Source organism: Molothrus aeneus, chromosome 6, assembly GCF_037042795.1.
Source record: "Molothrus aeneus isolate 106 chromosome 6, BPBGC_Maene_1.0, whole genome shotgun sequence".
Classification (NCBI taxonomy): domain Eukaryota; kingdom Metazoa; phylum Chordata; class Aves; order Passeriformes; family Icteridae; genus Molothrus; species Molothrus aeneus.
In genome coordinates, this window is record NC_089651.1 from 28,537,887 (window position 1) to 28,553,828 (window position 15,942).

At 43.1% G+C, this 15,942-nt stretch overlaps 1 protein-coding gene across 1 annotated transcript in view; it reads left to right on the top strand.

Moving 5' to 3' along the window:
- Window positions 1-15,942, top strand: part of LOC136557458 (deubiquitinase DESI2-like) — a 50,698-nt gene that overhangs the window by 16,654 nt on the left and 18,102 nt on the right. The window contains exons 2-3 of the mRNA XM_066551318.1: window positions 14,002-14,074; window positions 15,336-15,429. Coding sequence (XP_066407415.1) covers window positions 14,002-14,074; window positions 15,336-15,429 — 167 coding nt within the window. The remainder of the gene's footprint in view (window positions 1-14,001; window positions 14,075-15,335; window positions 15,430-15,942) is intronic.

Below are 15,942 nucleotides of genomic sequence, written 5' to 3' on the forward strand. Positions count from 1 at the left end.
ATCTCAAAACCTTTGCTTAAATTGTATTCTGACTACCAAAGTGTGAGGCAGATTCTCTCCCACAGGTTCACAAGGCTTGCCCAGTCTTTCAGACAGATGAAAGCTCATCTTTGAAACACCTCCCCTCCTTGTATTTCCAAGGTTTCCTTTCCATGTTTTCATTCTTATTCACAGAAAAGAACACAAACATAAGAACTGCCAAACTGTTTCAGACCAAGGATCCATCTAATCCAATTTCATTATTCTTCCCTCAATGCCTGCTTGTGGTCACAATTGGGAGATGGAGCAGCACAAGCATATATGACACTTCCTTCTAACACATTCACACATTTTTAGCTCTGGGGCTTCTCTGAGCTTGACCTCTGCTTCTTTACTAGGCCTCCAGGGCTCTTTCTTCCATTCAATTTTCCTGAGCAAATGTAACCTCCTGTATCAACAGCCCTTGCTGGTAGCTTGCAGGTGTATTACTTAGTGGTGTAAACTAAGTCCTCTTCTGATTTCCTCACTCCTCCTACTTCTACAAAAATAAAAGTGGGAGGTTCCAGCATGGGAATCTCACCAGTTTTATTTTGGAGGAAACAAGAAAATTCTGATGGAAAGATTAAATTAATTTTTTCTGTAACAGTGGATGGGTGGATTGAGTTCTCCTTTTGCAGCTTTGCTATCACTTGGCCCTAAAGACTTCTCTTCTGACCTGTTGGAGGAAGGATTGAAGAAATAAATGTTACTGAGGAGGCTATTCTTTTAATTTTTTAGGTCTGTCTAGAAGCTAAAAGTGAAAATGTTTTCATCTGCTCTTGAAAGGACAGGGTCTTGAGACAATTTGAGTGAGGAATGATCAGTAAGAGTGCTGCCTGCAGTGCTCTCTGCTGGACACTCAGGTTCTCCCATCCCTAATTTGTGTGTTCATGATGTCTAGATCTTTATTGTGACTGCACTTGAACTAAGATTTGAGTGCCACAATGCCAAGCAGTTCCACATGCTCAAGAAACAGAGCATCGGAACGCTTCCAAAATCTTGGCTATTCTTAAGGCTTTAAAACTCAAGACTGATTCCTGTTTACTTGAAGCATCTTCCAAAGGCTCATTTGTGACATGAATCATGTTCTTCTCCATCCCATCTCTCTGTTAAACCTAGCTGGCATTCTTTCTCTCCTGAGTGTTTTTCTTTAGGACTGGCACCAGTGCAGCAATTCTTCACCAGGCTGGTCTTGCTCATGTCTGTTCTGTAGTGCCATCTGATCACACAGATGAGGAGCACGTGCCTTGCTAGGACTGAGCTGGAAGGGAAATCAAAGAAGGTATTTGCAAACATGGGTGCACAAAACCCATGGTATAAGTGTTCAAGTGAGGTAGAAACTACAGCTACACAATTACACAAAATAGAAATGAAGCTCATGTCAGAGTAGGTGGTCTTTTTTTTTACAAAGAGAGAGGAAGAAATGTGCATTGCTGGCTATTTTTCTCTATCCAGCACTGTTTTCATACTTGATTACCTGGACATTGCTACTGCAGGGTAGCAAACCAAGCTGTGTGTTTACTTTTGTTGTTTACCACTTACAAATGCACTTTGGAGGATGAAGTAAGTTGAGAATTAAAAAATTTGCATCTTCTGTAGTCTACTTGCTGAAGAGGGCTGTCTTCTGAGCAGGCTAATTATTGCCACAGAAAGCAAAGGCATTCCTAGGGATTCAGCAGCACAGTTGTGTAAGTCACCATGTTCTGGAAGAGGAGGATTAGGAGAAAATTGTTCCTATAAGGAATTTTGCCAAGGACTAATCTGCAGTGCTGTACCTTTGGTGCAATACTGGGCTTGTTTCTAGGCTTGATTACTAAAATAGCATATGTGAAAGGAGACCGTTGGATTCGTGCACAGTCTTGGACATGTTTGCATATTGCTAGCCAGCCACCTGGTGGAAAGCAGAGGGTTAAAGCACTGCTGTTCTCTAAGGCTTTGCTGCACACATACAGACTGCATTTATGTTTGCAGATGTGGTGCATGAGCAAATATGTCCTGTTTGCTTGTGAAGTTTTCTCAATGTTCTCCTGTGCATGGAGGTAATGCTCTCCTGCTTACAATATGCTGGTGTTTGCCTTGTCCTGCTGTTGATGATTCATTTGTGATACCAACAATGAGCCTTAGCCATGAACTGGGATTCCATCCTATTTCACAAAGACACTTTGTAAATAGGAGCCAGAGAAAGAGTTCTGGCTCCAAAGAGATGATGAGCTACTTCTCCCCTAGATCTGATAGGAAGCATGAGAAGAAAGATTGTTTTATGAACACTATCTGGTGACACTAGCCCCTCCTGAGATCTCCCAGTCATGCAAGCAGTTCTTTGGTCATGATGCCCAGTTTTATGTTATCTTAGGGATTTTATCCCTTTGTGGTCTCTTACAGTAAGAGAAGCTAAACAAGATTATTGTGGTGTTAAAGGGAATCACAGTAAAATGAATTATAAAAATGCTACTGAACTCGTACTTCATAGAGCAAATGGAACTTTCACATAAGATGAAATATATCTGGCTGGGCTGCTGATCTTATTTGTTTGATGAATCTGTTTACCTCTTGCATGCATCCATCTAACTTGGGAGAAGGCAGATGTATGGAGTGGGAACTGAATGGTCTCAGACCTATCCATTCATCACCTGCATGACTTTCATTGCTAGAGTGTCCAGATCACTTCCCTGCTAGAAAGGAATAGAAATATTGTTTTCTCTTGGTTTACTCGATAATTAGCTTAATTTATGGCTTTATGACCATTTGTATTCCTTACCTTGCATGAGTGAACTTACAGAAAAGCAGCTCAAGGGAACTGAAATCCACATGTACTGTACAATACCCTTAATCACATATGCAAGTCGTGTCTGTATCAAAGGTGAGACCAACTGAATGGGGTTTTGCCCTTGTTCTGCACTATGGATCACTCTGGAAAGAGGGTGATGACTTTTTTAGGTCTCTGACTCTCTGAGAAGAATTTCTGGGTCAGTATGGAATATGAATTGTGTATAGTGTCCTATTATGAGCATGTGCTCTTATTTTAGATAGTAATCAAAATGGGGGTGTACTTGGAGTGTGCTTCTTCACCTCCAGATATAAGTTGCAATCTGCTTTTGAGGAACTTGACAATGGCTGACCTCCTCAGGCCAAATAAGGCTTTGTTTTTCTACAATAGGTATCTAGGCATCTAGAAGGGTCCAGATATCTTAGAATACCTTCTTCTTAGAAGGGCCAATCTATGGAGGCAGCTTAATCTGAGGGCAGAGGTCTTAGATATTAGAGGATGTTGTGAGCTAGGTGAGGCATCACAGTGCTTACCTCTTTCTCCTACATCAGCCTGGCCACAGTTCAGATTAGATGTCTGCTCTGCATGCAGGAGAAACATTTGGCAGCTCTCTGAGGGATTTGGCAGACAACACCATTTGCACTCCACGGTACAAATACACAACCCTTTCTCTTTTCACTGAAGCAAACAGGAGTCAAGATGTAGTTGCAGTATCTAATGGATTTTTATAGAAATAAATACTAATGGGGGTGGTGAGGAGGAGACCGAGGGAGGAATATTCCCAGAGAAACTAGTTACATAAGGCAAATTCTCCTCTTTGGTCTTATTAAAGTATTTCCTTATCTTACCTTTTCTCCTTCAATTCCTGATCTTACAGGGTATATTTCAGATTGGAGATACTGTAAGATGCAAGTCTGTGAAGGAAGCAGTTGTCTGAATCTCTTGGGTCATTTCAGATCTGTTTCTAGATTTATGCAACATACAGCAGACTAGCACAGAAGATTTGCTTTAATACAAGTGTAAAATCGCTATTGTGCCCAGAAGAAAGGAAATATTTTAAGGGAGCCTGAATACTAGTCCAACACATGCTGTGCTGTTTATGAGGTGGGGGTAAGGAGAAGAAAGAGAGGACAACTTAATGTTTTCCAAAGAAGCTTCACTGTCAGGTTTATGCCTCTGCCTGTGCAATGGTGTGTGTGCCCCTTGGGAGAAGCAAGCACAGAGGCTGTCCCTTTGAAGGGACAAACACCTGCATTTTAACCTGAAGTGGTTTGCACACAAAACAATATCTTCATAGTGCCAAACGCTGTTGCCTCAATGCCACACAGTGCTGCCAACAGCCACTTCTGTCTTTTGGCAAGAGATGGCTGTTAATTGCTTTTGGAGCAGCATATCCAGTGCTGCCCATTAAATAAAGACAGAGGGAATTCTTGGGGGAAAGAAAAAAACAACAAAAACCAAACTTCCTGTAGCCCCCACCCAAACCAAAGCAGAGTACATTACATCAGAGTTGTTAAGACACTCCCACAGCTTTTTAATTGGTTCCCAACCACAGTGGCATGCTGCACATATTAATCATTCTGTTGCATCTTCATATGGGGGGAGCAAAAGTATCCCTAAAACACTTTGTCAGCATCCAGTAGGTAAATGCCAACAATAAGAAATTTCCTCATTTCCTAAGCTGTTCATGTTTACTATCTTTGGTAATTTTAAATAGTGTTACAATCACTCAGCAGAGAAGCCCTAGGGTCATGGGTTATAAACAATTTTCTGTCTGAACTTCCTGACTGCTGTTTCTGTATCAGTTTTGTGCCTTGTAGACAATAATTATTCCAACAACCCATTTTGGCATTGAGCTAGGTTATAGAGTTACCCCTTCTTGAGACAGTTCCCTTCTCAAGGAAATGTTCCTTGCTTTACTGTTTTATTTTTTTTCCTTCTTCAGACCAGCAGAAGTGGGTTTTGAGGGAAGATGTGTTTGAATCTCCATGCACAGCAGCATTTTATCATTGCTATATTCAGGTTCCTGAATATTTTGTGTTTTATCTCTAAAATTCTAACCTGGAGATATCACTGCAATGCAATTCCTCAGTAGCTGTACAGGAAGAACAGAGAGAGAGTATACAATTTGGGCAGAAATGCACATGTATCCATTTACCTGTATGAAGTGCAAAGAGATGAGACACTGTATGACATTGGCACTGTATGAAGAGTTTTATCCAAGACAGGACAAACACTGTAGAGTAGAAGGACAGGTTATTAGCTGCAGGAATCTGTATTTCCCAGTGTTTTTCTAAGCTAAGCTGGTTAGGCACCCTGCCAGCCAGGCAAGGTCCCTGGAAGGCCCTGGAACTTCTCCAGGAAAAACCTCAGCTCACATTGTGAAAGGGTTTCCCCTATCTATGCAGCAGAATAGATTCTCTTCTCAGAAACTCGGAGACAATATTGATTTTTTTTTCTTTTGCCATAGCAAACTATTGTTAGTGGCATGCAGTCAATTTCTTTCATGGACACTATGAGGTATTTTGAATGTGTGCCACCAAAGCCAGCATGGAGTATAGATTGCTTAGTGCAAGCAGGCCCTGCCCTGCTCTTTTCTGATCTGCTCTTGGCTCAAAGGACAGGCACAACTGGTTTTGGCAAGAGAATGGGAATGAGACTGAGTGAGAATTTACAGGCCTATACAACATACAATTTTGATTCTACACAATCCTTCTACAAAGAGAAAATCTGGGGAATCTTACATTCTTTTTTCACTTTCTTGTAAGGATCCAGATTCACCTGTGGGTAGGTTTAACTCCTGGCTATGAGGTGCTTATGCTACCATTAGGAATCCCCAGGGTGACTCCTACTTTGTGGATCTTCATCCTTATTGGGGGTTCTCTTTACCAGAGTGTGGAGCTCACACTGTAGTGGAATGGGAAGGTCTTCCATTCAGATTGCTGATAATGATGCTGTTAAACACTTCAGGGTAGATGGGAATTGGAAGAAGAATTTGGAGGATCACAGTCTTGAATGTGATTGTAGTATCATGCTGATGAAATTTCAGTTTTGACCTGGTCTGGAGTAAATCTGTGGTATGTCCATAGCAGAGCAGGGAATCCCTCTCAAATTCTTGTTTGGCATCCTAGCTGTGGAAACAGCACGGTGAAGCGTATTTGGAACTATACTGTAACTTGAAAGAGATTAGTGTTTTGCATGTTCTCATTAGAAACCCAAGAAGAGATCACAAGAAATCTGCCTCAGGTGGTCAGGCATGGACTGTTGGTGTGCCTGGGGTAACCAAAAAGCAGGTATTTGTGTTTGCCCAGCCAGGAGCATCCAGGCAAAGGAGGGCAAATCAATAAGGAAGAATCAGTGTCATATTAGCATTTGGCTATCATGGAAGAGAAATTCAGGAACCTGAGCAGGGATCTAGACAAGCCTTTAGAAGAAAAGTCTTAGCTGCTGGTTTATTTGGTGGCATGAATCTCTCACTCTCTTCTGCTGGGCAGTTTACATGTGCATGCATCACTTTGATGGAGAAGCTATGGCTGGTGATTAGGGTGTTCATCTTGGATTTGAAAGACTGAAGTTCAAATTTCTGCTAATAATCTGTCAGAGCAGAGATGAACTGTGCTTTTCAGCACAATTTTTGAGGGATATGCTACAGCTGCTTGTCAATCAGCTGTTCTGTGGGGGACCTGGGGTGCATGGTACCTGCAGCCCAATACTCTGGGCAAAGCAGATGCTTTGGCCTGGGCAGGACTGATGAGTCAGCTGGAGTGTGTTTGCAAAGGATCCACTGAATGTCTGTTTTCTCTCTGTAATGCTGGATATCAGGATGGGTTAGGTTCTTCTTTGGGAAGAAACACTGCTACAGATCCACAGAAGACAGCAAAGGATCCTTACCAACCAGGAAAAGGAGATGTTAATGTTTCTTGGTCTGAGCAAGGTCGCAGCATTACTCCACATCTGAAAAATCATTTAACAGCCCTATTTGTTATTACAGTTCTCAGTTACATCCTTTCTGCAAGAGGAAGGACAGAGAGCCCTAAGGCTGTATTGCTGACCCTACCAGATATGTCAGGGTCAATCCAGTTCCAGAGCCAAAGCATCTGCACTGTGCTTCAGACAGCTCTGATGAGCTCCTGTCCAAGCTGTTGGGTGTTTATCTCCCTTGCATTTTTTTTCATCTCATCTGAATCCTCTTTGATGGGAAGCCTACTTATTGACAGTCTGGGCTGAGGGCTCACAATACAGATAAGTGTGTAGTGTCTGAAATACACTCAGCTAAGAATGTTAGCAGACTCCTTGACATTAGCAGAGCAAAACAGTTCAGACCATTCAATACTCTGTCTTGTACAGGCACATTAAGGCTTTCTCAATATCTGGTTTTGAGTCATACAAATGTTTTCTTGTTCTTTTTTTGCTGCCAGGAATCTTCTAAGCACTTAGTCAAAGTCTCTCTTTTTTTAAAGTATGTTGCTCCTACTTGAATCTTTTGTGTCATTCTTAAGAAGTATTCTCCCATAATTCATGTCAGCCCTTCAAATATTTGCAGATTTGTCATTTGAAGTGATTGCTTTGCTAAGCTATTAGTGCTTCTAAATTAATTCTTATATGTCAGTCTTGCTGCTTCCCTGATCATTTTGCTGCTGTTCTTTTTCAATACCTCTCAATCTGTCATTGTGAATGCATCTAAGGCAAAGGTATTATTACTTCTTTAAGCTTCTAACACATGTGAGTTTCTCAGGCACATTCCATGAGTGAATATATTTCAGTGTAATCCTGCAAATGGATGTGCTTTTTTTCATATGCTTGAGATGAAGAGTTTCATAAAAGTTGTCTGAACTAAGGGGATACAACATGTAAAGGGGTGTGCAATAGCATTGATAATCCTTCTTCAGGGCTGCTTATAAGATTACTGTGTGGGACAGGCTCCTGGCACTGGCACATGCTGCAGCAACCCCTCCTCAGTGACTTCTGCTTGATATCCCAGTCCCACCCTGGCTCACTGAGCTGACTCCTTCAGGTACAGTCAGTAATGAAGTTTAGGGAAACAGGTGGAGGTTGGAAAAATGGCATATTGCTTCTTGTATGCTGTAAACAGTCTGCTATAAATGCCATGTTTGGTACACAGCTGAGATGGGCCATTAGTGTGCCTGGTGTGACAAACCCTTGGCCTGGTGGGCTGGCTTTGTGTGAACCTACAAACAGAAGAGACAGGGATGGTCATTCTGCAGGGACAGAAAATAGTTGTTTATTTTAGCCAGCAAGTTGCCCTATGTCTCTGTTTGTGAGGCAGGTTCTCCCTCGAGCACTGAAACATGAGTTGGATGAGTGCTGGCTCTCCTCATCAAGAGAGCTGTGTTTGATGCAGAGCACACCGGGTCAGCTGCCTTCAAACAGCAGCTTCAGATATGCATGCCTTGAGGCCAAGGATGCACAGCAGTCAACTTGTAAACACCTCACAGATGTAGCTGCAGGAGGGAAGCTCTGCTCAGGACAACACCTGCCAGCAGCATAACAGGCTAGAAAGTATAAACAGTAATGGAGAAAGCAGAAAATTGTAAGAGACTTCAAGTAATACGAGTATGCTGAGCTAGAACTGTGCCTACCATTTATAGGATGAGGCTGTAAGTGGAAGTGCTGGAGGTATCCCATTGTCACAGCTAAATCTTGCTTGTGACTTTTAATTAAAATATTCTGAATACACACAAAAGTTAACTTGTGAAATGCTTACTGTTTCATTTCCACAGCATGATTAATATTTTCTTCTGTCCTCGTATTCTTTCACTAAAATGGCATTGCGTCACAACATTGAAGCATAAGTAGATTTCCAATCTCTCTCAGCAGCAGCATCAGTTTTTAATCCATACACAGCGTTTCAGAAGCCTCTGAAATAAGCTCTTTATGCTTCTTGATTGTAAAGGTTTTATTGTTGGCTCATGCATCAGGCAATTCAGATGCATATTATAATAATGCCTGAAAAGCCACAGTAAACTCTGAAGAAATTCTTCCTGAGGAGACAGCCAAAGAATGTATTCAGCCCAACCTGAGAAGAGAAGTTCCTTTGCAGAGCAGGACTTGGCTGAAATAGAAGACCTGCTGAGACAGAGCTGGCTGCTGCAGTCCCTCAGAGGCTTGGCCTCTCATTCTTCTCCAGGCTGCAACTGAGCATCCTGCCTTGGGTCTCCTCTCCTAGTATCTGTGGGTTTGCATGAGGGAATACATTTAGCAGTATCAGTTTTAAGCATCAGGCTGTTGTTTCCCAGGAAATCCTTGTTCTATTAGAGTGTATTAACCTGAAGAGTAGAGAAGTGTCTTTAGCAGAAGCTTCTTTCATTCAAAATGCAGCAGAGCAGAGGCAGTTGCATGCCAAAGGATGCCTTGTCTTTTTCTTCTCTCTGACTCTGCTCCTCAGATGTCTGCTCTTCAGCCAATCCAAGTATGAAGTGGGGTTCTTGAGTGGGGTCCTTGTGTATCCCTGCCTCATCAGAGCTACATCAAGCTCTCTTGCTGCACTGAACCTGCAGAGTTCTCAGTATTTGAGAATGCTCTCCTGGAAGAAAAACTGTAGTTCCTGAGCTTTAATCAGTTCTGGCAGTTGGGTTATTTGCAAGCAGGCCAGTGACTACACCCTGAGAATTGTTTTTCTTGATATTTGAAAGTTACTGCCTACTGCAACTGGAGGCTGCACCTGTTTGTAAACACAGACCTCCTCACTGCAGCATTTTGTTTCTTTAACACTGTCTGGAACTGCAGCTGAAAGTTAACATACCTGACTAAAGCAGGTGCTTTTGGCTGATTGGATTTGGAGTGACCTGATGGGTTTTCACACCCATGTCCTTGACTTGCAGATTGATAACTTTTGCCAACAGTGAAGAGGACCTGATATAGGAGATGATCCTCCAGCTGGAAGAGCCATGTTCTTTGTGTGCTGGAGGGAGGACCCACCCAGGTAGCTTTTCCCAGGTGTGAAGTAGCAAAGACAGGTCTGTGTCATCACTCCTCAATACTCTGTTAAGCTTTATTTAGTTCCTGTTCTGCCCACATGTATTTAAACCCTTTCCTACTTAATGTGTAGTCACTGTAGGAAAAGAGCATTTTAGACTTGATGAATACACAAGCCTTGTACTCCTGGAGAATGGAGTGTAAGAGACACAGGTCACACTGAAATGAGCTTGAGTGTCACCCAATTGCAAAAAAAAACTTGCTAATAGTAGCTATGCTGTAAAATTTGATGTCATCCCACATGATAGTGAGTTTTTACCACTAGAGCTCCAGGGCAGAAGGGATGAACAGAAGGACTGGGACATGTTGCAGGACTGTGTGCCTGCCTGGGGCCGTGGAACAGAAGTGAGCTCTGCTGCAATATGATTGAAGAGCCCTGGATCTGCAGGAAACCCCCTGTTCTGCATGTCTGTAGTTGAAGTAAAGCCTCCTTCATCCCTGCCAGCATTACTTGGGGAATAATCTGTGATGTTTTATGGACCCTTTCAGTCCACTCCTGTGGGACCAAGATTCTGGATCTTGATTTAGAGTGATGTATTGAGGAGACAACTCTTCTGAAGCTGCTGACTGTATGCTGTAAACAGCTGGGATTTTACTGGCTCGTTTCCCGAAATGCTGTTCTCTAGCTTTCCCCTCCAGTTTTATCTTTTGTGCTCTCAAATTTCTGGATCAATGCATCTCAGGACATAATGCTGAGGTATTACTTTGATGTTCCCTAGCTGGTCTCCTGCATCAATCTGATGTTGCCTTTAAAAGACTGCCTTTTGTGCTGAGATTTAACATTGCAGAGCATTCTCTTGGAGTTTGAGATACAGCTGAGCAGTGTATTTGTTAGTGCACACAGTCCTTTGCATGTCTTTGTGAGGCTGCTTAGGTAACTTGACTGCAGGGGCAAGCACTGCCCTGGGTGTTCTCCACTTGGATTTGTTGAGCCAAGGGTCCCTTCAGCAAGCCAGATTCCACAACCTATAAAGAGGAGACATCCTTGTAAAGGGCCAAGTACAGTGTGTGACTTGGCCCTCAAAAAGGAAAGGATTAAAATCAAGCTCAGGTGGTAGGGCTGACAGTCTCTTTTGGGACCTGTGTTGACACAAGTCCCTTAACATGCTCCTTGCTCCCTAGCAATGTCTAAATATAATTATCTACTGTTTTTTTCCTTTCTCCTAGAAGCAAAGCTCTGCCAGTGAACTCACAGGGAAAAGGAAGTAATCCTTCTGAATTACATGCAGATGGTGCTTTGAGAAGAGATAGGAAGAAGTTAGTTACTGTTTCATCATCTGCACCCATCCTTGGTAAAGGTGTCTCATTCACAGTAGTGTGTGGTCATACCTGGACATCAGAGCACCAGATGAGGTCACAGCCAAGCTCTCTCTAGCCTTGTATGCTGGCTCAGACATTGCTTATGTGTGACACCTGATGAAGAGTAGAGGTCTCTGCAAGGATCTATGACACTGGGTTCTCTGAGTTTGCAGCTATTTATTGAAATCAGATCTAATTAACAACTGGTGGATTTCTTTCCTATATGTTAGGTATGATACAGATCATAACAAAGGAAGGCTTAGCAGCTGTTCAGTAGTGGATGGATCTGGTGGAGTGGAATATCCAGTCAGTATTGTGGTGATAAATGGAATACTGCTTAGTGGGTTGGCTGCTCAGAGAAAGCATCAAGTGCTCAGAATATCTGCAATACTCATGGAAGAGGTCTTGTCTCCAGCATCTGGGGAGCTGTTTAGTTAAACTGCTGAGCACATTGATGCAGGAAAGATTTTGGTGACACGCCATGGAAAGTAATGAAGTATGTTTGAAGCTGGGAAGACAGAGTTAGTGACAGAAACTTCAATGTTATAGTACAGTATTAGTTGATGGTGGAAGGTTGGTGTTACATGGACGGGCCACTTCTATCTGGACACTCATGTGTCTGGCATGAGTTCCTAGGAGCTCCTACTCTGAAAACCCCCAGGATGATACAATCTGCCAGTATCACATCATCTGATTCTCCATTCTAGACCTGAAAGATGCATGTCAATATAATGAAGCTTTTTAGTTTCTTTCTTTTCTGGAAAGTTAGGGCATGGTTCACTGTTCTGGTAAGACTTTTACTTCTACCTCTGTGAGATGGATAAATGAAGGGAATAATGCAAGAACTGACTCAGAATATCCCCCAGAATCTAAACTATCTCACTGGTTATTACTGACCTCTGAACCAAACCAACAGAAGATCAGGGAAAACCTGAATAAAACCTGAAAATTTTGAAATTCTACTTCATCAGAGACCTTCATTAAAAGCTATTAATTGGCACACTACAAACTAAACACAGAGGTTCCTCTCTGGGTTTGAATTTTGAGTCTTGGGCTATCTGCTGCTATTATGAGGTGACTATAGCCTGGTTAGCCTTCCTCCCTGCCTCTCTTATCATCTGAGCTGTTCTCTGCTGAAGATGGAAATGAGACAGAATGCTCTAAGTCCCTCCTGTGTATGGTTTAGGGCACAATTTTCCAGGCAGTGTGAAATGCAAGCATGAATCACAACTCCCTTTAAGATACTGCTGTATTCAGTTCTCTGGCTCTTCATCTGACTGAACAGGCTGCCGATTCTTCTTTTTAATCTAAGCAATAACCAATTTATTCCAGAGATGAGCATTTGCTGACTGTTGCTGCTGTTCTTATGCTCAGAATTGTAAACCCCTTGGAAAACAAGGCCAGCTTGTGCATGTGTGTACAAACCTGATTTCAAATCTGGTTTGGATTCTCTTTTCCAGCTCAGCAAGTGACTGACACGTTCACTTTAGCATAGCTTCCTCCCAAGACAAGCTGGGGGCTGTGCCAAAGTGCTCTGAGGCGTTCACTGTGAGTTCAGTCACACACTGGAGGCAGATTCTACAGCACCCTGGAGACAGGGGTGAGATGAGGACAGTACAGCCGTGATTCAGAGCTGCCTTGCACTTTGGTCTTGCTAGTAGGTCATATCAGTATTGTATCAATTGAAGCTAGATGAAAATCAGACTCCTCTTCAGTGCCCCAATCAGGGCATATTCTGAATTAGAAGCTCAGCCTGACCACAGGATGGAGTATACTGCTAAGCTCGATATGGCTAATAGGAAGAGCAAGCCTAGGTTAAGGTCTGCTGAAGAGAATGGAAGGGGCAGCTCAGTGACACCAGACACAGGAAAGATTCAGCTTATTCTGGTTCCACAAGAAGCTGCTACCAGATCCAGAAGAGAATTTTAGTTTAATGAACCTGTCATGTCCTTGTACAGGAACAAGTGAGCAGCACTCATTTTCCTCACAGTGGTAGATTAAAACCAGAATTTAGTTACTAGAATATCTATCTTCATTGCACAGGAACTGTAAGTAAACTGCAAATATAACAGGCATGGGCAGTTTCCTCTGTGCCTGAAAACATCATTTCTGTAGCAGTGCAGCTCTGCAGCTGACCTAATAAACACTGATGCTGAACAGGGCTAATTATCTCCAATGTAGCATTGCCCTGGCATGGCTGTACAGCTTCTTGTTCTGGAATTAGCTTAGCTGGGACTTGTTTGGGTGTCTGCACTGTCCTTCACGGTGTGGTGGAAACAGGCCCTGCGCAGCGCTTGGCAGAGGAGCATCACACGCATGCACTAGACTGCAGTGCTTCTCTGCTCTAAATGTAATGGGGACCTCTGGGCTCCAGACAAAAGAGTCACTTAGCAGCTCCTCTTGAAAATTTCTCTGACCTACTAGGGCAACAAACCTCCAACTCTATGATGTCTTTGCCTAAAACCAAAATAATAAGTAAGGGTGCTGGGAGGTGATGTTATAGGGTGTGTGGAAAATAACTGGGGATTCTCTTACTGAAGATTTTGAAGGTTAAATAAGGCAAGTGAATTGATAAAAGTGACTCAGTGTCAGATATTAGGTGAGAAGATAGATAAATAATCACACATCCTGTAGCAGCTGGGTTTATGCAGGTTCAGGTCCAGTTGTATCTTAATACAGGTTAGTATCTTAGGTGGAAAAGGTTAGATGAGCATTTTTTTGAGAGATAATCCAGTCCAGCTGAATAAACACAGTGCCCACTTCTGTTGGTCTGTAAGAGCCTCAATTTGTTTGTCTCAAGATAATTTCAAAATCTCTCTTCTCCTTAAGAGGAGGTGGGGAGAGGTGGGATATACCCTAGACTAAAATAATGTGTTTCTTTTCCACTAATGCTTCCCAATGTGACTTTTCTCTTACTGTAGTACTGGATAAATGAATACACCTCCACCTTGGGGATTGGTGTCTTCCACTCTGGCATTGAGATCTACGGCAGAGGTATGAAGTATTTCCTTTTTACTGCCTGCAGAACATGGGGACAACTGTATGGCCAGTCTGATATGGAAAAGCATCCCAAACTTACAGCTTTTGGCAAGGAATGTTTTGAGGGATAAAAACTGAAAAACTCAGCCAATTCTCTTTTCAGAGTCCATTGTGGAGTCTAGGAGGAACTCGTGCAGTTCTGTTATGGCTCATGTAGTCCTTCTTATTCAGCCTGTAACTGCAGCCTGTATAGCTTGTGCAGGTGTGTAGCAGGATGGCAGATGGGAGGAGCCATTCTGTAGTGAAGGAGGGAGATAGAGAATGGGAGAAATCGGGGAGGGGGAAGAGAGGTGGATCAGGGGTTGTCTTAAGGCCAGTAGATGTGTTTGTGCTAATTCCCCGTCAGGAAAAATCTTTTCTCCATTTATTCTTTATGAATGTGGTCTAGAATATAGTCTAGAAATCTTGGAATCTGGGTTTCCAGATACTGGAAACTGTTGATTTTAAACAGTAGAGGTACAAAGAAAGGAAATTTTTTTGAAATTGTCTGGATGGGGTACAAGCTGATTAGAGCCACCCATTTAAAAAGTCAAGGGATCTGGAACACATCTGTACTGTGGGGAAGGATGAACTAGCATCACAGACTTTGTTTCCTTTTTCAGGTTTAAATGGGAATGACTTTTGACTACTCACTAATGGTATTTTCATGCAGTGCCATGCAGTAGCCAGAACCCCTGTTGGTGCTATTTCCATCTTGAGCACAGAGGCTCTCACAGGCCCTGTGAGATGGCCTGTGTGACACCATGAGGATCACAGGCTGTGTTTCACTGGCCCTGTATGACATGGAGGGACTCCCTGGCCTGACCTTTGTGCTGAGGCAGCAGAGTACAATCCCACTGACTGCCTGTAAATCCCTCTGGAAGATTTGATTTCTCCCTGCTCTAGAAACGGCTTCTTCCAGCTCTGTAGCACTACTGGAAGCCTCTCACAATTTAGCCAGATGTGCCTTCATTGCAGAACTTTCCACTGAGACAGACTCGGAGTTTTCCTGGTGCTGTGGGAAAGGAGTAGTGCTAGCATGGAGGGAGGCTGTGAGGGCATCCTCAGTCCAAAAGGTAACCCGGCAGCAAAAACGGCTTTCAGAGTCTGGCTGAAACTGATTTTGGCAAGAGCCCAGCCCCTGGTGCTGATGTTGAGCCATGCAGACAGCTGCCATAGACTTTTTCCTGACATGGCGTTCATTCAATTACTCACAGTCTGTTTCTTTTCTTGTCAGAGTTTGCCTATGGAGGGCATCCCTACCCTTTCAGTGGGATTTTCGAGATCACACCTGGCAGTGCGGTAGAACTTGGCGAGACCTTTAAATTCAAGTAAGGGCCCTTTTCTACATCTTCCCTTCTGCCCCTGGTAGCCGTTGGTGTAGGGGGAGCAGGGAAGTCCTGTCCTCTGGGTCCTCCTTTCACTCTCCTCATAAGTGCCCTCACTGCCATCCTTTCCATGATCCTGATTCAAAGGCAACCCTGCAGGGATTTTGGAGGTGGATAAAAGAGTGCGTACAGCAAACAGGGAACAGTGATGCACTGTGTTTGTCAGGGGTTAAAAGCACACGAACGAGTGCAGTTCTCTTTTCCTATTTTATTCATCTTCTGTTCTCCCAGTTTTGCCTGTTACACAAAACAAATGTACAGGGGAAAAATAAGACTTCTCCTTTTATGAGTACCCCCTATCTGTGGATACTGCACAGAATACCTGAAGTTGTCATGTGTGATTTTTTGCTGCTCTGTTACAAGGGACAGACTGGCTGTTAGAGGAGTCTGAGAGGATGCTGCATTCTTGTTTTGTTCGAAATGCTCAGACTGTGGGACTGTGGGTCAAGGAAATGT